The following is a 23,862-nucleotide window of genomic DNA, read 5'->3' on the forward strand; positions in this document are numbered from 1 at the left end:
CTGTGAAAGTGTGAATAAGTGCTTTAAAATGCACCTATTAGCCATGCATTGGTTAGAAACTCTAATTTATCTCTGTTTTATCATATCTGTAATACAGTCTGTATCTTATAGTGGGAATGTGGTCTCTGTTCTGGTGAGTGAGGTTTTACCGCTTACATCTGTGTTTTTCACCTTTATTCAATACTGTGTATTTAGACTCTGTGTATGTCTCTCTGGATTTCTTTTATCAAACATGTTCAAATCAGTCATATCAGAATCATTGATGAAGGAAGACTGGATCTGTTTTCTGCAGAGCTGATTTCTTCTCCATGATCCTTTACTGAAAGCAAAATCTTCCTTACACCATAATAACAAAACTTAACATCCACAAAGGAGTGTCAAAAAGAAATACATCAGACAACACAGGACACTGCACTTTGGTGTAGCTTACTACTGCAAAATACATTAAGTGTAAATTTTCTACTAACAGCTGACAAAGCAAAGGCAAGCAACTCTAGATCAAACTGAACACTTCTGATGGTAAGAGACACTATATAACTGCTCAACAGAAAAACAGGAGTCAAACCATTTACATTCTCTCACACATACCAATTTTTTACACTTATGTTAGTCAGCATTTCTCCAAGTGCAGCTCACACTAAACATACATGCAACCTGTCTAAATTTTCTTAAGGTCTGCTGGTATGGGCAGCATTTATATACTTGTTGTTCTGTAACTTCAGCAATACTATCAATCACATTATTAAAAAATAAAAAAAAAACACCATTATATTTCATTAGTCATTCATCGAAAGACAAGTCTCTGTGCCAATCTTATATTTATGAATTCCAGAAAAAAAACAGCATGAATCAGTGAGGAAAATGTGAGCCACTGTGGTATGAATATGACAAACTGCCAGACAGCTACTATAGTTAATACAAGCTAGACTGGCCCACTGAGAAAAAAATGCTGATCAGTAAATTCAAAGTTTTTAAAGGTAACATATCACAGACTGTGTCAGTAAAGATCTATATTTTAAGTGATCAGTAAGAAAATGTACACAAGCTAAACCTTGTTTCAAGACATTTCCTGAAAGCATAGGTGGTGCTGATCTGTTTGTGGGGTCACAGATATACAGCTGGTGGCTATGTAAACGCGAGTTTCCAGGATTTATTTCAATTGCTGCAAACCATCAAAATGTTCTGCATTACTTGAAATAACCATGCTTTGTTATCAAGCTCTTTTGCCATACAGGAACAAAGCTCCAACTAAGGCCCATGTGATCTGGGTTCAACTAGTGATCCTGACACTGGATGAGCTGGCATGACAAGGTTGCGGTTGGGGGGAGAGATTAGTGTGCATGTCTAAACATATTTTCTGTGATGGAATCTCCACTGGAGACTGAAGACTGCACAGCGGTGGTGTCATGATGGAGAAGAGGCCAAATAAGTGTGTCACAAATGGAGGCATGGGCATACCTTACATCCGTCCATTACCCATCTACCCTTGGATGCTAATGGAATGTGTGGGGAGGAATGTAGTACCTAAGTAAAACAAAACAATCCCCAACACAGATGACATACACTTATGATACTTCCATCACGCTCGACTCCTGCCCTAGTGAATGAATGGGTTTAAGTGGTTCCCACCCCGGTGAAACGAATGGGTCTACAGGTTGACCATGAGGAGAAGACATTCAGCATATGAGCGTTGAAAAGTAAAAATAAAACAAACGTGCTTTGTTACAGCAGCTAATATGCATGATCTTTTATTTCAGACTATTATTACAAAACACATAAAAATCAGTTCCATGACAGCCTTCTGTAAGGGCACTGTAGAACACAGCTATACTCACTTTGCAAGGCATGTCTTAATTAATTAGTAACTAAAGCAGGTACTGTTGTTCTAAACAATTCTGCTATGTTTGATTACAGTATTTCCCTCAGAGTCCTGTGTGAACAACCATTCAGTTTGTGACTCAGAATCTGTACCTTCTTTATCAGACTCCATATCACTCTTCAATATACTCAGATCCGTATCATGTGATCTGAAAGCCAACTTTTTGAAATTTCTGTCATAGTCCTGATTAGTTTGGTCTCGAAAAGCCATTTTATGTTTTTGGATTACAGGTGCAGCCTTCTGAATGTGATGAGCAATAACTCTGTTTCCCTGGGAATCTTGAGTGAAGAGTGCCTGGGTACTTGTATGTGTTTGAACTTCAACCCCAGAATACAGTTTTATATCCCCATTGCCCAGTTTCTGGCACACAGGTTTACCATTTACCAACCTTTCTTCAGGCCACTGTTTCAAAGGCAGTATTTTACAGGAATGTTTTTGCTTTGTTAATGGCTGTAAAACAGTAGGGAAGTTTTCTTTGTCTTCTGTAACTGTATCCTCCAATTTTACTTCAGATAAAGCTGCATTTGTTTCTTTCCATCTCAATTTTCTATTGCATATTTGCGTGGATGTCCTCAGTTTTTCACTGTTCAATAAATGTAGCTTAAAGTTTTCTATATCTGTAGTACCTACCCAAGACAATTCTTCAAAAGTGCTCAGGTTTTCTATTCTGATGTTCTCTGAAGGGGACTTGCATAGTCTGTCATGTGCTATAACTCTATAACCTTGTGAATCCTCAGTAAAGTCCGGCTCAGCAAGGCTGTTGACAAAACAAGCCATTTCAGTAATACTGTTCTCAGACCCAGTTATCTGAGGCATAGATTTAAAAGTGTTCTTAAATTCAAATGAATCTATCTGCAATGATGTTGGATAGTCATTTAATTGATTAACTGGATTTAGTTTTTTAAAGTTCAGAAAATTACTAAAACTAGAAGAACTTGGATACATCTCAGGCTCAACCAGCTTCTCAGACATGACAGGTGGACAATTATTCCCACGACTATCCATATCTGTTGGCACATGTTGCAGCTCATTGATGTCACTCTCATCAACAAGCAGCTTATTAAACCCAGACATGCAGTCAATTGCAGCACTACTGCAAGAAGAAGAAGATGAAGGTGCTGTTCCGCTTATTAGATCTGAGGCACTCAGATTACCTGAAACATAGAAAAAAGATGTGTTAATTACTTATAAATATATGTAAATTTGTGTGTATGTGTGTGTTACATCATAATGAATTCACTGTTATCTTACACTGTTGTTTTGGGTCAGTCAAAGCATTCTGCAATATACTTGCAGTATTTATAAAGCAGTGGCTAGGAATAAATGTTATCTGTCATCTAAACTGGTAGACAGGTCAGTCGTCATTTGGTGTAACACAGAATCAGCTTCTTGTTCAACTTATTCAACAGCCCTCTTATGTTAACACATCTATATGGAGCTGTACCCATTTTACTTGTCCTGTACAAGGTGTTTGACCACAAGCATTTTTATTTTTATTTTTTTCAGCCTTTATTCTTCCACCCAACCGCAGATAAAACATTTTAAACAGAAGCAAGTAAGGTCCACCAATAACAGAGTCTTCCAAGGGAAAAACAAATTAAAAGATTTTTCATACCCACTGCCTGCAAACTCTCAGCTCCAGTGGAGTTATGGCTTGTCATGATATATCATCATCCATGTAACTAACTAGATTTTTGTTATATGTGGCCCTAACCTGTCTCCTAAGTGGCTACGTGAAAGCTCACAGATATAAAGGTATGCAATGCCTCCCACCTGATGCCATGCATATTCTTCCATATGATCCATAAAGGGTTCCATGTACATGGCTTGGCAAAGACCAAACACAAGTCTCAACTACTGCTGCATGCAAAATGCCCCTCCTCTGACAGGTGTCCACAATATGACAAGTCAGAGTGCTTCCCTCTCCAAGATGGGCAAGCTATCATTAGGTACTCATTCCCATCCTCCCATTCCTGGCTCTTCCAACGCACAAGCAGTTAATCAAACTCTACTCTCCTGGGTCGTAGTCAAGGTTTTATCCCTTGAAGCAACACAGTTAGGCTTCTTCCATGAAAGGAAGTATCATGCTACTGAGCTATTTTAAAATAAGGCAAAATCAGTTTTTCTATAATGAAATTCAGCTTCCATGAAGAAGTTAGTGGCTTTTGTGTGGGCTATGAATGAGGACTGCTTAATTACAGAGCTAAATGACAAGAGAGGAATCAGTAGAAGGAAGGTCGCAATAGCTGACAAATTGACCTCAAGAGAAACAAACTAGGCTGTTCACAAAAATGTTCATGTACCTGAGGAAGAAAGGCATAGGGGCTGCATTTGGTTCTATCTGGCTAGCAGTACACCAGGCTAAGTACCTAATCCATTTACCGTTACAAGACATCCTAGTGTTGGGCTTCTTGGCCTCCTAGAGAATCTGGACCACCTCAGAGCAGACATGAACCCTGAAAAAAATGATGTTAAGCTCATCCATGTAGCCCTTTTCAGGTGCTTGGAGTCTGGGTGCACAAGGGATCATTTTTTCTAGGTTAAAAGGAGGGGTACAAAGGTTCGGAACTGGCATAGGCTGTTCAAGTGTATTTGGAACAATTGGCAGAACCATGGTTGCCATGGTCTTGGGAGTGGTTATCAATATATGATTTGCCCTTTCCTTTCTTTCTGAAAGCAGTAGAAATGAGAAAAGTGCAATGGATAGGGCAATGACACACACACACACACACACACACACACACACACACACACACACACACACACACACACACATGCGCACACACACAAACACACGCACACACACACACACACACACACACACACTTCTGTGTTACTGCACTGAGGACCTTATTTAGTCTGGATGCCACTCATGTTGATAATGTGCCCTCTCAAGTAGTCTGACAGACTACTGATCTTAGGGGATACAAATGGCCTGCAGTTGGAGGCTCTGCTCCCAGGCTAATTCTCATGTCATTATGGCTGGCATACACAGCATATAGCAATGTGTCCAGTCTTCCCTGCTGACGTACAATATCACTGTGGTGATATATGTTACTGTGATCAATGTCCCTGGGTACAGTGCCACTTCGAAAACATGCAGGGTGTGAATCATGGCCCTCATTTCTTTGGAATTTGTTACTCCATCTTTTGTACCATGCCCTTTGCACTTTCAGGTGCCCTGTGTGTACCCCTTAAACATAACACAAAGAATTTGTGGGTAAGGTTTGAATACTGTTTGAGGACACAAAAGGGCAATCTTAAATTGAAAATGAACTGTTGTGCCTACAACTTAACTACTGGAGTTACAGGGATCACCTGCCTTACTGAGAGACTGTTCTCACAGATTTTTAAGACACTACTGAATTTTCCAGATGTGGCATTTCTGGCTCAGGGAACCCTCAAAATAAAGAGGTGTAGTTTAGTGCATTTAAAAAGACTAACAGTTATGTGTTTTCTGGGTCAAGAAGGTAAACAAACTTGTAAAGAGAAATACCTTCTCTTGGGGAAAGAGCAACATGACAGTTCTAGTGCCTAGAATCACCCCTATGAATGAATGTCTTAGTAGAGGATGGTGGCGGATTGGACTTTCAAAGGTTCAAACAGACTCTCCACCATTAGGTGGCATATTGCTGGAATCCTATGTGCTCCTGTTCTGATGGCACTTTAATCAACCAGTCATCTAGGTAAGTACAGATGTGAATTCCCCTCTTTTATGTGTTTGCCAAACGCAAACACTACAGCTTAGCACTTGGTAAAAACGTAAGATGCGGTGGAGAGACTTAATGGCAACGAGGTAAACTGGTAATGTTCCTTCCCAGCCAGAATGCTGGAAAAGTGCAGTAGTGTGGGATACAGTCATCATAACAATAGATGGTCAAAGAAAGATTACTGCTGCAGAAATATTCATAACATATGGGCATTAGCTGCATGTGGGTGTCTGCCTAGCTGGCTTGACTCTTCGAGTTCTATGGACATTCTTGCATGGGATGGTTCCTCATCTAAACAGGACTGCAGTTCTGTATCCCAGGCAAAAGAGGCAACTAGCCAGCCTATGTCAATTTCAGAAATTTTTTGTCACTAAAGTTAAGGGGGGACATGGGTAGAGAAGGGGAAAGGCCCACTATTTGATTTTTCTTTCTGTGCAAACACAGGACCAAGTATATGAGAACAGTAACAGTAAACCTTTATCCACTGCATAGCTCAGATAAGGGATCACAGAAGAAGGTAGAAAGAGTAAATCAATGGTGGGGGATAACATCCCTCCTGTTGTCTCACTTCAATGAGAAAAATTGCCAAGAAAAAAATCAAAGACATATGGCATTCACCAGTTAAGAAGCTACAGAACAGTTCTCCTCCACAGGCAATAGTAAATTAGTGATTAAAGCCAGTAACTGTAAGCTCAAAACAGATATGCTGGTAAAAATACACATTCTGATAAGACTGGATAAACAAGGAAAGAAAACCAGAAAAATAGAAATTAATTTGCTGGAAGAAGCATTGGCCTGGCATCCATGGAACTAATAGAGGAAGATAGTATAGAATACAGGCAACTAAAGCTAAAAAGAGTGGACTGGCTACGCCAAAAAAAAAAAAAAGACAATGTATAAAAGGGTGATGAAAGGAAGTGGAACTTCACCAGATTATGTTAAAATCAATACTAAGAGGACGGAAGAGATAGAAGGGCTCCCCCTACTGAAATGTCAGCACTTGAAATGCAGAGTGCCAACAAGCCGGAAAAAAAAGTGATTGAAAACACAGGAGAAGAGTGAATTTCAAAAAACTCTCTTCTCTTTTAAACCTATTTTTGCTGGGGGAGAGCAAGCCCCCCCCCACACACAATATGGGCACCCCCCCGACAAAACTCATATATACTAACTCAGAGAATGCCATAACTTGGAGAAAATGTTGTATTCCAAGAAATGGCATCTCTGACTTGGTATATGCAAGTCCATTCTTTTGGCTATTCATCCTCTGTATTTCGGGACTCGATCTAACAGATCCTAACATTTCAAATGGTTACCAATAGAGGATACCCTTACTCACCATTCAACTGAGCTAACAGCAGTGCAGAAGACCAAGGCGCACTATTTATCTAGCAAATATGAAAGGGTTTTTTTTCCCCAGGAGACAAAAACATTCCCAGAGGCAATCAAACTATGTAGGAAGTGGAGAAGTATTATTATTTATTTTTACTTGACATTTGTTTACTGGAGTGGTCTGACTGGTTCTACAGAACCCGTTTTCAACAGACGCTCAGGGAAAAAAGCTCCACATACAGTAAATACAAATACAGGATAATCCAGTACAATACAAATGACATTCAAAATGCTATACAAAAATAAGATGAAAGAACATACACTATGTTACAAGATATTACAATATATACTACACATCTAAACAATTCCATAGAGTTAAAACATTACAGACAATAATCGTCACTCTCACCATATACATAGCCTATGAGTAGATAGTGTTCAAAACGAGTATGTAGGTAGTGCAATGTATGACACTGACTGTTATAGTACATGAAAAAATAAAATGGTTTCAGTAAAGAAAATAATAGCTAGAAAGTTAGTGATACAGAAAGATAGTGAGAGCGTTAAGAAGAATAAAGGCATTACAGTCTGAGCATTAGCTTAAGGATATGGGATAGAAACAGAGAAAGAGTTAGGAAAGCTTTAGGATCTTGCAGACTATGTGGGAGTGAAATGTGACAGAAGAGGAGGATGGGGCTAATGTGGAACAAGAGGAAGAGCTGAGCACTAGGCAGGCTTTATGCAGGAGCAGAGCCATGTATTTTGAGATGTTTTTTAAAGAGGCTTTGAAATGGGTTAGGCCAGGCATAGAACTGGCAGCTAGAGGCAGTGAATTCCATAGTACAGAGACAGAGTATGAATACAGGGAGTGACTGGCTTTCTTGTAGATTTCGGGATAGCTAAGGGATTTTTGTCTTCTGATCGTAGGGATCGATTTGGTGTGTAAGGTGTGACTAGACTGGCTAGTGCAGGACGGGCAGTAGGCTTGAAAATAAGGTTGTGCAAGGTGGACAGCTGAATAATGGCAAGTTGGTTGGGAGTTCAAGCCAGTTTAGTTCTAGTAGTGGTTTACAGTGGTGTGTGTGATATTTAGAGTTTGTGGCAAACTTTGAAACTCTGTTGTGCCACTGTTCCATCTTGCTTAGGTTAGAAGTTTGTAAACTAGGATAGGAGCACCGTAAAGAAGGGAGGGAAGTAAAAATGCTTTTGCAAGGGTAGTTCTGGTTGCTGCAGTAAAGAAAGTTTGTTTCTATATAACAGTCCCAGTTTTTGATAAGTTCTCTTTACATTTTGCTGTATATGGGGGTCGAATGAAAGTTTATTGTCAATGATAACTCCTAGATGTTTGGTTTCCTGCACTATTTCTATGGCTGTGTTGTCAGATGCTAGGATATTGAAATGATCAGTGACAAGGGAGATGTTTCTGGGGTGAAAAAGTACTAGTTTAGTCTTCTTTGGATTAAGACAGAGTTGGGAATTTCTTAGCCAGGATTCGACTGCGGTAAAGGACTGTTGAATTTTTTAAAGTAGTTCTGGTAGTGATTGAGCAGTAGAGATTATGGTGGAATCATCAGCGTATTGGATGAGGGTTCCAAGGTAAGAGGCAGTGTGAAAGTCGTTTGTGAAAATGTTGAAGAGTAGGGGTCCGAGGATGGAGGCTAGGGGGACTCCAGTTGGGTTATGCAGAAAGGGCGAGAGTTCATTGGAACATTTCACTGCTTGTTTACGATTCTTGAGTTAGCTCTGAAACCTTTTTACTGTGTTACCCGAGAAGCCCAAGTTAGACAGTGTTTTCAATAGTAAGAGGTGAGACACTTGTGTCAAAGGCCTTGGAGAGATCAAGAAAAAATTAAGCTGTATAGTATCCTGCATCTCTGGCCTTGCTCATGGTGTCTGTAAAGGATAATAGAGCTGTAGCTGTGCTGTGGCTGGGTCTGAAGCCATGTTGGGTTTTGGTTAAAAGATTGTTTTGCAATAGGTATTATAGTACCTGCTAATGGATATCTCTCAAGAATTTTGGATATGGGTGACTAGATGGATACAAAACAGAAAGTGGATGGCTCAGAAGAGTTGCCTCTTTAATGGATGGGGGTGATGTGAGATTGCTTCCATATGATAGGTATTTCTGATTCGGATAAAGACCTATTTATAAGGATACTGACTGGGTAGGTGATTGAGTTGGCAGCCAGATTGAGGTAGTGTGGTGGAAGATTATCAATGGAGGTGGAGCAGGGTTTTAGTTTTTGAAGCAGTTTCTTATTGGTGTCAGTGGGTATGGGCTGAAATGAGAATAGGGTTCGTATGACATTTTGTTGAGTATGGGGATTATTAATGACAGGGTTAGAAGCAGTTGATGGTCTAGGGTTGGAGTCCGAATAGGTTGAAGGGTGGAGGGATCCAGCATTAGGGGTGTTAGTTAGTAGGTCTGATATTGATTTTATGAATTGCTTGTTAAAGTTATCAGCTATTTGTGAAGGAGGGGTATCAGGTGATATGGTGTGCTCTCTGTTTGTTCCAGGGTTAAGTAGAGAAGATATGGAATGCCAAAATTTATTGAGGTTGATTTTATGCTGGAGTTGAAGCTGAGAATAGTATGACTTCTTATCTCTGTTGATTAGTTTTGTCACTTTGTTTTGTAGTGTTTTGAAAGTAAGCTGATTTTGTTCATTTTTGTTTAGTTTCCAGGTCATCTAGGCTAGGTCCCTTTGCTTCATCAGGTGTTTACGTTCCTTAGAGAGCCATGGTGCTCTTTTTGATTCTTTTCAAACAAATGGGAGCTAGGGTATTTATCAAAGTATAGTACAGCATCATTAAATCCGCGGTGGTGGTGCTGCGGTAGCGTTGTCGCCTCACAGTAAGACGCTGACCGGTTCGACTCTCAGCTAGAGCGTCTTCTGCATGGAGACATGCGTGAATGGGCGTACCTTCGTTGAAGGTTGTGCGTTAGGGCTGGCAACTCAGCACGTAAAAATCAACTGCCAATCATTAGCGGATCGGAGTTCCACTGTGGCGACCCCTAACCGGGAAAAGCCGAAAGACATTACTACTAGTACAGCATCATTAAGGGGTAGTCATTTAAGGGGTGTCCAGTCTATCTCATGTAGGAGATTACTGAATTTATGCTGACAAAAATTAGTTGAGTTCTTAACTGATTTTGCAGTGTGTACTCTTAGTTGTTGGGAGTTTGTTCTATGAGAATAAGCTGGCAGATGATCGCTCAGAGAGCTAGACAGTGTACCGGAAGAAGGGTAATTGGCAGGGTGGGATACTAGGATCAAGTCTAGGGTGGACTGGCAGGTAAGATCTTTGCTGTATCTTGTTGGAGAATTGATACGTTGAGAAAAAACATACAGATTTATACTATTTGTGGGGGAGTTGGAAGCTATGTTTTGCCAATCTATATTTACATCTCCTAAGATTATTGTTTGGGATGTCCAGGATAAAGTATTTTCCAACACTGGTATATTGTGACCTGGTGAGATATATATTACTATTATGAAAATCATTTTTTGATGTGTTGAGGTTCAAAAAAGAGATTACAACCTCAGCATTAGAAAAGATGGGTATATTACTGGTGTAGGGTATGATGTTGAACGTAGAGGGATATGGAAGAGCTATCCCCCCCCCCCCCTTTTTAGCTCTATCTCTTCTAGTTATTGCAAAGTCTGGAGGTATTACTTCAGAGACTTTAACACTGGGATGTAGCCATGTTTTGGTAAGGGCTAGTATGTCAGGTTTATTTTGATCAATCCAGGCATGCAGTAGGGCTATTTTATTAGATATACTTCTAAGGTTCAGTGCAAGTATGTTTAAGTCTTTGGGGTTACTCTTGTGGTTAAGATTAAAGGATGGGCTTGAGTTAGGATGTATGTCTTCACATTTGAGAAGATAGGTAATAAGGAATGAGTACCATGGGAGTTGTTTTTTATTAATAGGTGATGGTGTCAAGTATGGCCAAGATCCACAGCAAAAGGATTCAGGCACCTAAAGTGGAAGGGAGAGGGAGAGAGAGAGAGACAGAGAGGAAGGCTTCACAAGAGAAGAAAATGGCTGAAAGAATTCCATTGAAACCCTTTTCAGTCTTCAAGATGACAGAGGACAGGTAGAAGGAAGCACAAGCCCTTTCAAAACAATTCTGTAAATTGGGTAAGCCTTTTTCTACCAAACCAGAAGGAAATTTGTAGTATTTGCTGCAGAAGGTGCTAATGGATTTCATGTGGAAAGAAAAATACTTAAGATGAGCTGGGATAAATTAACAGTTCCTGTGGAACTGGGTGGATAGGTGGCAGGATTACCAAATTTGCAAGGTTACTACAGGGAAGCACAACTAAGATTAGTATACTTAGCTCATTCAGTGCAATAGAATGCTAAATGGAAGCACTCTGTGTAACACAAAGCAAGTATAATGACAAAACTTTCACACTGGGAATGTGGTCACAACCCATAATGAATACAGATTAAAAAATAACATATATATGTATTTTGTTCAAGATAGGAATGACTGAATTAATGGCACAAGAGTTGAAACCATGGAGAAATGTGATATCCCCTGCTGGATTACTGGAACATACTAAGTAAAGGTATAAAGTGACTAGGGTATGGTTCAAGAATGCTACAGAACCAAGATTTCTGGAAGCATCCAAAAGAAGTTGGGATAATACTCTTCTGGGGTGATGCAAAGGAAAAGTACAGATTGAAAAGAGGACACTTTCTATGGTTCCAGGTATTGGTATCCAGACTAAAGAACATAGAGAAGCAAAGGAGAGAAAAACTTAATGCCAGTATTAGCTAAAATACTAACAGAAACCAGAACATTGGAAGCACAATCAAATTAAAAATTTTCATGGAGCGGCTCAAGGGTGGGTAGTCCAATGTTTGCCAACACCTGGAAAATCGGGATTATTATGGTTTTCTCCCTGCTACTTTATAACGCTACTCTATACATACAAAAGATTTGTGGGTAGGTGCTGGATTTGTAGTAGGGTTCATGGATGCCACTCTTTTTAAACTAATTTCTTCACTAAATAGGACATCTACTAACAATAAGATTAATATCATGACAAGTCTCATCAAATCACTTTCCATAAAACCACATGAACAACACTATTTTACACTTGATCTTTAAGCAATAATAATTAAAGTTAACTCTTGAAATATAAATGGTCTTCATGAAAATAAAAAAAAAAAAGAAACTGATTATGCACCTAATTTACTAGGACAAAACTATCATTTTCTATCTACAAGAGACACACCTGACAAATGACCAATGAGACAATGACAGGAAAAGAAACTGGATCAAACAGATATCAGCTGGAAATAATCTTTCATCAAAAGGTACGGGTCTATATTAAAATCTCAAAGTCTGACAATATCGAATACAATATTGTCGACACGAGAATACTGAAAGTGCACTACATCGAATGTTTAAACGGAAAATCTCCATAGGGGGAGATTTCCGTTTATTTCAATATAGTGCGTTCTCGGAGTTGGTATATTTAAGTAGGGGGGTGTAGGGGGCTTGCCCCCCTGCCTACACACTATTTTTTTTTTTTTTTAATTTAGTATTTTATTTTTGGTTTCAATGGTTTAAGACTTTGATTACTAAAGTTTGATTTTTAGTGATTCGAAGTTTTAAACCTTCGAGATTATAATATAGACCCAAAAGGTACTGCCATCTTAATCAAAAATACTTCCCTGGGGAAATCTTAACCACTAAATCTGACACCAATGGCCAGTGGTGTCTATTTGCCTGTTCTTACCCCCAATTAAATTGCCCTATACTATTTCTAAACATATATAGTCCATGCACAAACCAGCATCTATTTGTTTATGAAATTTACAATATATTACTACAATATACCAATCATTACTTTATTATAGGAGGCGACTGAAATGTGCTTATTGACCCCTTAAACGATAGCTCAAATAAAAATAGGAAACAACCCCCCCCCCCCCAATTAACTGCATCCTTCCATGACCTGATAAATAATTTCAATTTAACTGACCCATTCCAAATATTTGATCATGATAGAGTGTTGTTGTTTGTCTTTTGGCTTTTCCCGGTTAGTCGTCGCCACAGCGGAACTCCAGTCCGCTAATGATTGGCAGTTGGTTTTTATGGTGTCGAGCTGCCAGCCCGACACCCAACCTTCAATGAAGCCACGCCCATTCAATGCATGTCTTTCGAACGTCCACTCGACCGCGGGGAGGACATGCAGACTCCACGCAGAAGGCACTCCCAACTCAAGCCGAGAATCGAACAGGAGAGCCTCTTGCTGTGAGGTAACAATGCTACTGCTGTACCACCACCGAATGATCATGATAGAGTAGCCGACAAATAAACTTACTTCTCGGCATGTCATAAAGTCTGGTTTAGAATTGACTTTTTCCTAATCTCAGTAGTTTTTTCAAATAAAATCAATAAATTTGCCCTTGAGGCAAGATCAATCTGAGATCACTGTAATGTATCCTTAAGTATCAATCCATCAATCCAACACACCACCATAACTGCAATGGAAACAGCCTCACATGGACGCTAAATATTAATATCCTTAAAAAAGAAAATGTTATAAATGAAATTAACCAATATCTTAAACAGTTTGAGCTTGAATCCTCTGTGTGTTCTATCCCGTATTATGTTCAATGGGCTGCCGCCAAATCCGTTATCAGGGAGATACTTATTCAAAAAGCATCCTTATATAAAAACATGGACCAAGTTATATCACTGACCTCGCCAAAGAGTATACAGAGATTGATTTACAACTCCAAAACAAATACTCTCTAGACCTAGAAAATAAACTACACGAGACTCAAAAAAATATATACTCATTTCATCAACAAAACCAATCCTTAGTCGAACTAAGACTCTTGCACAGATACTCGGAATGGGCACAAACCCCCTCTAGAACACTAGCCAAATTAATAAACATCAAAGATGGACCAAACTATACATCAGAAATAAACTACAAAGGTAAAACCCTATGGAATAACTTTGACATTATTAATTCCTTCACAGAATTTTTTTGCGAAATATATAACCCTCAAAATCAAACTCACCATGATATCTATAAAGAATTCCTAGACAAGTTATCTTTTCCCAAACGAAACCATGCCCAACATAACTTACTAGCTAGTCCTTTCTCACTGAATGAAATAAAATTAGCTAACAAGAAGCTCAAACCCAACAAGGTGCCAGGACCAGATGGCTTTACAGCAGAATTTTACCAAACTCAATGATCAACTTACTAAAATTCTTCATAATCTATACAACTACATAATTCTTAGGGGGGATCACTGATAAATATATGAATAACTCTAAAACAATTCTCATCTTGAAACCTAACTCTGACAAGTCTAACCCTCTTGGTTACACACCCATTGCTCTTATCAATATAGATATTAAAATTCTGATGTCTATTCTAGCAAGCAGAATACAGAAAGTCCTGGCTCAAATCATCTCCCCTGAACAATTAGATTTTTATGAAACAAAGACAACTTTGTGACAACACCCTCACTTTAGATACAACTATGTTATTTCTAAAAAATGACAAACACCCGAGATACACACTCACGCTAGATGCCACCAAAGCCTCTGATAATGTACACTTGAATTTCCTAGATTTAACCATGCAACACTTCAACTTCCCTGAATATATTATTAGCACAATAAAAATGCTATCTAACAATGCTACTACCTCTTTATACATAAATAAAACAATGTCCCACCCTATCAAAATTACTAATGGAAGTAGACAGGGTTGCCCCCTTTCACCATACCTTTTTAATATTTATCTTGAACCTCTCCTACTACTTATCAACCAAAAAAACCTATCATCACATACTGAGAGTTTTCAAGATTAAAATAAAATCCTCAGCATTTGCAGATGATTTAATTATTTACTTTGAGCTTCCGAATAGTGATCTGCACAAAATTCGTAAATCAATAAGCCTCTTTTCTATTGCTGCAAATTACAAACTAAATCCCTCAAAATCTTCTATTTTTCCATTAAATCCTTGCAGTCACTTAGAATCATACCCCCCCCCCCCTGTCTGACATACCAGTCACAATTAAGTACCTAGGAATAACCTTTATGCACACACACCAGATTTGCTTAAGTCTGGGAAAAGATAAGATAAACAATTACCTATCCAGGTGGAAAAACATCAATTTATCCTTACTGTCAAAAACTGCTATTGTTAACATGAGCATTCTGCCTAGGATATTATTTCATCTAAACTCCATAAACTTAAATATATCCAAAAACTTTTTCAATAAAATGGAAACTACCACCTCAAAATTCCTTTGGTTCTCTAAATCAACCAGAATTTTTTTTACAAAAAAACTAATAATACCAAAAGAAAAAGGGTGGACTGAGCCTCCTCGATTTCAATCTTTACTATAACATAATAAATGCAAGCCGCTTAATCCAAATCGCGAGCTATGAACCATCTGCAGATACATGGACCCCAACCTGGGTAAAAATCTGGCACAATTATCTACAATCCCTCAAATTAAACTCTCAGTCTATCCCATACATAATGCTTGATAATAACCTCATATCTAAAATTCTACCTGCATTAAAAAATAAAATAAATATTTTTCATGCATTGTTGCGATCTCTCAATCTACAAGATACTCTCCTTTTTCTCCAACCAATTAATCTAAACCCAAATATTAAAGTCAATAATAAAATGATAGACTTAACCAACTTTCCCCCAATTAAAAATGCCACAGTATGGCAATTTCACCACCTTCCGAACTTCACACTTTGCTGCAGTTAAAGGACACTTCAGGGCTCCAAGTAAATATGACCCCATGTTAAGACAACTTAAATATTTAATAAAATTAAAATTTGCAAACATCAAAGTAAATGAGCAGGAAGTAACCCTAACATAATCAATTATCAAAACCCTTTCCCTCAAGAACAAAATATCGCTTGCTTACAAGCTTTTAATTAACATCAAATATCAATCATCGATCCTATACTCCAAATATTGGGATGACATACATTGTGAAATCCCAACTAATTCCAAATATGAAGCAATACGCAACACTTTAAATCTAACCCCTTTTAAGAATCTAGTCTATACCCAGTTTATGATTAATAATAACTCATACTACACTCCTGCAGTCCTATTGATATTTGGGTACAACAAAAATCTATCCAGTCCTTTCTGCTCCATCCAGCATGCAGATATACTGCACATCTTTTGGAGTTGTAAAAATATATGTAAACTTTGGTGTTCCCACAGGATTCAACTCATCATGTGATCCTAAGATGGTTATCCAGAAGGGAGTTGTGCGAGAAAACTCTCTGCACTTATCTACATCAGAAATGGGGTCTCTGGGTCTTCAGCTTGTGGATGGATTCCCAGGCAACCCTTCACCTTCTGGAATGAGCTCATGCATGCTCCTTTGCAAAAGCAAGTATTCAACACCTATACACTGGATAAGAGGGAGTTCAGGAGGGCAAGGGCTTGGCATCAGGCCATTTCTTTTCTTTTTTTTTTCAGGTCTAATCTTTGTACTGGTCTTTTTTTTTTTACTTACCAAAACAGATGTATTTTCATCTATACATATGTACCAGTATATATATACATTTTCAAAAATCCCAACATACATAAGACAGAAAAATATAAATTGGCACTAACTTTAACTTAACGTTAGATACAGTTTTGAAACCCCAAGGACAACATCCAGACTGCTGCACTGTTATGGGTTTGAATTTCTCAGTCTATCTTTACTTGTTAGTACTTCTAAATCAAATAACTCTCCCTTTTTAAAAAAAAAAATGATATCAAGGCTCAATGAGATACATACGTGAGTGACTGACTATCCATTTTAGTGGAACCAAATAGTAACTATATTTGCCCCTAGATTACATTCCCACCACTGACAGGAGAACCCCCCTCCAATGTTTCTCCTTACTAATGAAAGCATTCTTTTCAAACTTCCAGATGCCTACTACAATACCCTGCCTTCTAACCCTTCAGCTTGTCAACCATGTCTATGATCTCCAGAGTATTTGGTGGGGTCTTAGATTTCCATTTCTTAGTAATAGCTTTCTTAGCTATCAGTACTATAATCTATAGTATTTTCATCTGCCCTCTATATCTGGAGGCATACCAAGGAGAAATAGTACCTTTGTTAGTCTAATTTCCTCTGTAGATTTTTGGATGACAATTTTATTTGTGGAACGGACTGGAATCAGGTATTAGGTTTGTTTTTAACAATACTACCAAGTTTTTGAACTTCACCTCAGCATATGACAAGGTAAAGATTAACTGTTTAGTCACACTAACTTCACACACTACAATGGGATTTAAGGCCAATATTTATAGGAAATCGACATTTTGTAATTCATATTTACATTTTTCAAGTTGTCATCCCCTAACCCAGAAGAAAAGTCTTGTGAAAGGTCAATGTATAGGGGGTGATAAGAATGACCTGGAAAAAGATATTATGGGTGAACTTGAGGTACTTATGGACATATTTACCACTAGGGGTATCCTGCCAATTTGGTCAAGGACATTAGTAAGCAGGTATCTAATGAGCGGATTGGCAAGTATAAACCCTTATTGGGAATAGGACTTGATAAGAGTGGAGAAACAAGAGTTTAAGTGGGGTATGAGCATACTTTAATTATTTAGTATAACAACTTCTCCATTGAAATTAAAATATTGTTTGGAAGAATTGGAATATTTTTAAACCTAACCCTGTACTTCATAGAATGTTAAGACCTGAGCCTGTCTTTATATTCAAGATGGCCCCTAATTTTAAAAACACATTTGAAAACAACAACACTGATAGGGGTAGTAACAGACAAAAAGGAAGTACCACCCAGTGCAGGTTTTGCAATCAATGTCACTATATACTGCAAGATGAATATGTATTATTAGATAATATTTTAAAATCTAAAAGGTTTTTTTTTGTACAAAGGGAATTGTTTATCTAAGGGGGTGGTTTTCATTGCTAAATGTTCAGACTGCCCCACTTTTATGTGGGCAAAACTGAACAGTGTTTTAGAATAAGAACATATGAACATTTGTACAACATAAAAAAAAAATGAAACTAATGTTTTATACAAACACATCTTAGGTTGTTCATTTATTAAAAATTTTTACTTCAGAATTCTGGAACAAGTTTCTCAGAACCCACGTGGAGGGGAGTGGAAGAATTTATTGGAAATCGGTGAAGTAGTATAGCAACTTAGGTTAAGTGCCACTTTCCCCTGGTTTGAATGAACACACCTTTATTACACTCATTTTATATATAAAGGCCAGGGAATTATAGTCTTTCATCTAATATTTAACATTTTATTATTTTAACATGTCTTATAAAATTGTATACAATTTTAGAGATTTGTAGTAATAAATTAATTTCTATTGTAATACAAGTTGGCACTCTACTTTTACTCTCATTTTGGCCAGCAGCTGTTTTAGTAGTTTAACTGTTTTTATATGGTTTTGTGTGTGTGGTGGCTTTAAGAATCAAAGATTACTTTAATTGCTTAATGGTTTAATTTATCATCCAATGGATTTGGGACACAGTATTTAAAGCACTGTATGCTTAGGTTTGTTTTATTTCTGATGAAGTCCCCTGTTGTGGGACGAAAGCACTCAATAAATTATTACTTTTGAATCCTGTTTTGTGGAACTTCCTTCAAAGCGTTATCAATTTTTGGTTATTAGTTGTTTCATATAATGCCTAACCTTCTGTTTTGTGAAATATATGAAAATACTTTGTATGAAAGACGTGAATTCAGTAATAGGAACTCAGAGAATTTACATATTAATCACCAAGATACAATAACTGGGCTAGACAAGATAGAAAATATATTTCACAGGAACATGCGCATTTAATTGAGAACTTTGACTCACATCAAATAACTAATTTAGATCATGTACCAGTAATAATTACCAAGATAAAAATGCAGGGTAATGAAATAATGATAAGACACTAGTGCTTCCCCACCTACCTGTTAAAAAGGAGAGGGATTTAAGGAATGGGTTGTGAAAACTATCTGGGAGTTACTAGGGAAGATAGAAGCTACTCCAGAAGTTATAGCTAGTGAGTGAGATAAAATGGAGTTTAACAATATTGTAGAAATAAAAGGAAAAGAGATATGGTTAAGGAATAATAAGAATTATCGAGAGGAGCTGAAAAAGCAGTATTACAAAATAAGGGTAATCTCGCAGAACAAGAAGAGGTGCAATTGCAGAATGCTAAACAGAAAATAAGGGATTACCCTGATAATATGCATGGCTTAGAAATACTGCTATTAAGCAAATGTGTTTTGATAACTCCAGAGAACAAATAATTTTGGCACAACAACTTAGGGAACAGAAAATAGAAAGTGTTGTTGCCAAACGTAGGAAGCCTATAACAAGAAAAAAAAAGATTCCATACTGGTAGAAAATATATATACAAATTTTCATAAGAGTTTCAAAAAACAGAGTACTGGGGAAATCGAGAAAAAGCACAAATGGAAATATTTATGGAAGACTTAAATATACCAGTGTTTGAGGTAGATGAGGCTCAACAACTAACAGGCAAGACAGGAGCAGAGGAGATAAAAATAGTGATGTATAACCAATCTGCAGGAAATTCTCCAGGAATAGATGGTATTCCAGTGGAAGTTTACAAGCTAGGATGGAAGAAAGTGATAAAGATCTAAAAAGGTTTTGTTTAACAGTATTTTAAAAGGGGGGGGGGGCACCAACATCCTGGAAACAAAAGCTGTGGTGACTGTAATACTTAAATATGGTAAAGACCCATCTGATCCAACTTTATAAAAGCCCATTTCAGTTTTAAACCATGATTATAAAGTGCTTATGTCTATAAAGGCAAAAAGAATGGCAAAGATGGTGCCAAAATTGACAGATATGGACCACAGTGGTTTTGTGAAGGGGAGATACACATTTGACAATATTAACAGAACAATGTCGATCCAGAGGGAAGAAGAAAATACTGCTGTTATTGGCTGGTCTTGATGCACAGAAAGCATTCTACAGAGTGAGCTGGGATTTTATGAGTAGGAGCAATGGAAGCATTTGCATTTCCTGCTACAATAATAAGGATAATTAGAATGATATATGAGAGATCGGAGGCAAAAATCAAAGTGGGAATATTCTTCACTAATGCATTGTCTCTCGTCAGAGGAACCAGGCAGGGTTGTCCTTTTCCCCCCTATATTACTTAATTTATATTTAGAACCATTGGCAAAGAAAATAAGGAAATAAAAACAGAATGGACAAATACCTAGCACCAGATGATAAAAACAAAATAAAAACAAGAAAAAATATGAAACTCACTATGTCGTTCCCTCAAACCAGCACTTTATTACACCCAGAGAGAGCACTTTTGTCTATTCACATTCAGACTTCTTCAAACTCTGACTACAAGATAAAACTCAACTCATAAAATAGAAAAAAATCATGGCATCATCTAAAACACATTTACTCAAATCCTTATTTTAAAATTACTTCAAGTAAACCACAGGACACATCCAATAATTTCCGATCTTTAAAATAATTTACTGTACTTTGCCTTAAGCCTCTGTTTATTTAAAACACATTTAAAATGAATATGGTCATTCAAGACTGAAGAATTTCTGGCATTTAATCTTATTTGCCACTCACATTTATTTATTTATTTTACAGTTTGTTTACCGGGATAGTTCACAGAATCAAGAAGAGCCCATTTTCAATGGAGTACCTGAAATACCTTCTCTTGCTTACTTTGAATAAGCTTAAACTGTTTTTTTTTTTAACTGTTTGTTGCATTATATATTATCTGCACTTAAAGTTTCATTTAGTTGAAAATTGGTCGAAAGTTGTTTGTTAAATTTAACTGTTGAGGCTGCCCACTAAAGTGTGCTAGCCTGTGTAACTGATTTATTACTGTTTCCTGCATTTCTGTGTGCTTTCTATCTCAAAAACAAAAAAAACAAAAAATATCCTTGTTTTCCCGCCTCACCTCGACTGGTTTAGACCAGTATACAGGCTTTGCTGTATTCTGGGCTGTGGTGTAGTTCCTGTGTTGTCCATTGCCTTACTTGGATAGAAGGAAGTTTCTTTGCTCACCCCCTATCTGTCTCTGAAGGAGTGACCTCAGCACAAGAGCTTGTAGTAATTGGTTGTTTTGGACCATTTCTAGCTCTTTTGAAGTTCCCTGTTTAAAATCCGCCTCTGAGCGTTTTTTTTCTGGCTATACTACTCAGAAACAGCTCCTTGTGGTCCTGCAGAGTGGTCTTAGCAGCAGAGAACTGAGAAAAGCGACTACTTTCCTGATTTAAGTATTTTTTGCTGTTTTTTACCTGAAATACCTTCTCTTGCTTACTTTGAACAAGCTTAAACTGTTTTTTTAACTGTTTGTTGCATTATATATTATCTGCACTTAAAGTTTCATTTAGTCGAAAATTGGTCGAAAGTTGTTTGTTGTTTGTTAAACTTAACTGTTGAGGCTGCCCACTAAAGTGTGCTAGCCTGTGTAACTGATTTATTACTGTTTCCTGCATTTCTGTGTGCTTTCTATATCAAAAAAAAAAAAAAAAAAAAAAAAAAAAAAATATCTTTGTTTTCCCGCCTCTCCTCGACTAGTTTAGACCAGTATACAGGCTTTGCTGTATTCTGGGCTGTGGTGTAGTTCATGTGTTGTCCATTGCCTTACTTGGATAGAAGGAAGTTTCTTTGCTCACCAGTGGGAGTGGGGAGCCTTGAGCAGCCTATCTGTCCCTGAAGGAGTGACCTCAGCACAAGAGCTTGTAGTAATTGGTTGTTTTGGACCATTTCTAGCTCTTTTGAAGTTCCCTGTTTAAAATCCACCTCTGAGCGTTTTTTTCTGGCTATACTACTCAGAAACAGCTCCTCGTGGTCCTGCAGAATGGTCCTAGCAGCAGAGAACTGAGAAAAGCGACTACTTTCCTGATTTAAGTATTTTTTGCTGTTTTTTTTACCTGAAATACCTTCTTTTGCTTACTTTGAACAAGCTTAAACTGTTTTTTTAACTGTTTGTTGCATTATATATTATCTGCACTTACAGTTTCATTTAGTCGAAAATTGGTCGAAAGTTGTTTGTTGTTTGTTAAACTTAAACATAACTCAAAAAATACCTGTACCAAGCTAAACCTGTCATCTATCGTCAAATACGTAAAAAAATAAACTTTAACCCACTCACATTCATCTCATCCCTCAAAGAATGTAACTGGCATGCTCTAAAGTACCTCAGTCTAGATGACGCAGTTGAATCTTTTAATACTACCTTCCTGAACATCCTTAATTACCATGCCCTCATAAGATTTTCCAGAACCAAAGCACAACCCTCCCCATGGCTACAAAAAACCACTAAGTCAGAAATGAAAAACAGGGATAAAGCCTGGGAGCACTGGCGCAAAACCAAAACCCCCGCAGCTAGACAGAAATTCCTAGAACTACATAATAGAGTCAAAAAGCTAATAAAACGGGACAAATTCCAATACTACCAGTCTGCCCTAGACTCCTCACAACACAGCCCCAAACAATTCTGGTCCTCCATAAACTCCATCCTCCACCCAGGTAAAGTCAGTACCCCTTCTCCTAACATCCTTTACTCCTCAGAAAATATTGCTACCTCATTCAACACACACTTCACCGAAACCATACTATCACTAGCTAAACAACACAACCCCCCTCCAACCCACACCTTCAACTAGTCATCTCCCCACTGCCTTCTCTTTTTCTCCTGTACCTACCTCCAACATAAAAAAACTCTTAACTAAACTGAAACCCACCAAATTAGCAGCAGACAACCTCCCAAGTGAATACCTACAAATCGCAGCTGATGCTCTGGCCTACCCAGTATCCATCTTGATTAACTGATCTCTGTCAGAAAGTTACGTTCCCACATTGTGGAAAGTCTCACATATAATTCCCCTCCACAAAGGCAGACCCTCTGCAGAACTAACCAATTACCGCCCCATAGCTATTCTCTCTCCTCTCCAAAATACTAGAGAGATACATACACTCTCAGGTCTCACACTACCTCCTTACTAACAACCTCCTTTCCAGTACTCAGCATGGTTTCCGACCAAACCATAGCACCACCACTGCCTTACTCTCCTTTACTAACACTATCCTTCAGCATAAAAACAATGGCTATCTCTCCTCTGCTACTTTCCTAGACCTATCTAAAGCATTTGACATGGTCCCACACAAACAACTTATCTCTGTCCTCAATAACCTATCCTTCTCACAGTCAGTCACCAACTGGTTTCAGAGTTACCTGTCTGACCGCCAACAATCCGTTGTATGGCAGAATGACATATCTCCCCAACTATCTGTCCCCATAGGGGTTCCCCAAGGATCCATCCTTGGACCCCTACTTTTCTCTGTTTACACCAGTAATCTAGCCTCTGCCACCAAACATGGCACACTCATCCAATACGCAGATGACTCTACCATCATCTGCTCAGCCCAGTCCCTACCCAAACTGCAAAAAGTCACACAGGAAGCCTTTTCCTCTGTTGAAACATGGTTATCCGATGCCCAATTAATACTCAACCCAAACAAAACTAAACTACTCATCTTCCAACCCACCAAACATACTCAAAACAACTCTCACTTTAACATCACAGCAAAAGACAACACCACTATATACCCAACTGAACACACCAAATTGCTAGGAGTGGAAATAGACAATAAACTAAAATTTGACATTCACATATCCATGACCATAAAAAAAGTCCACAAAAATCTAGGAGCATTATACAGAAATAAACAATTTCTCACCAAAGCAGCAAAGATTTCAATAGCAAATTCCCACCTTATCTCCACCCTACTTTATGCCTCTCCAGTATATACCAACCTAAGGCAATGTGATCTAAACAAGCTAGAGACCTGCTACAACAAAATCACAAAATTCGCCACAGGGGCATCCAACCGTAGTCACCACTGTCTCTCACTTGC

General features: G+C 38.0%; 1 protein-coding gene across 1 annotated transcript in view; it reads right to left on the bottom strand.

The window, feature by feature from the left end:
- Positions 1-1,732: 1,732 nt before the first annotated feature.
- The window catches only part of LOC122792280, a 200,631-nt gene continuing 178,501 nt past the window's right edge, over positions 1,733-23,862 (bottom strand). Inside the window, exon 4 of the mRNA XM_044060046.1 lies at positions 1,733-3,033. Coding sequence (XP_043915981.1) covers positions 1,886-3,033 — 1,148 coding nt within the window. The 3' untranslated portion in view covers positions 1,733-1,885. The remainder of the gene's footprint in view (positions 3,034-23,862) is intronic.

This window comes from Protopterus annectens, chromosome 1.part2, assembly GCF_019279795.1.
Source record: "Protopterus annectens isolate FY-2018-M chromosome 1.part2, PAN1.0, whole genome shotgun sequence".
Taxonomy (NCBI): Eukaryota; Metazoa; Chordata; order Ceratodontiformes; family Protopteridae; genus Protopterus; species Protopterus annectens.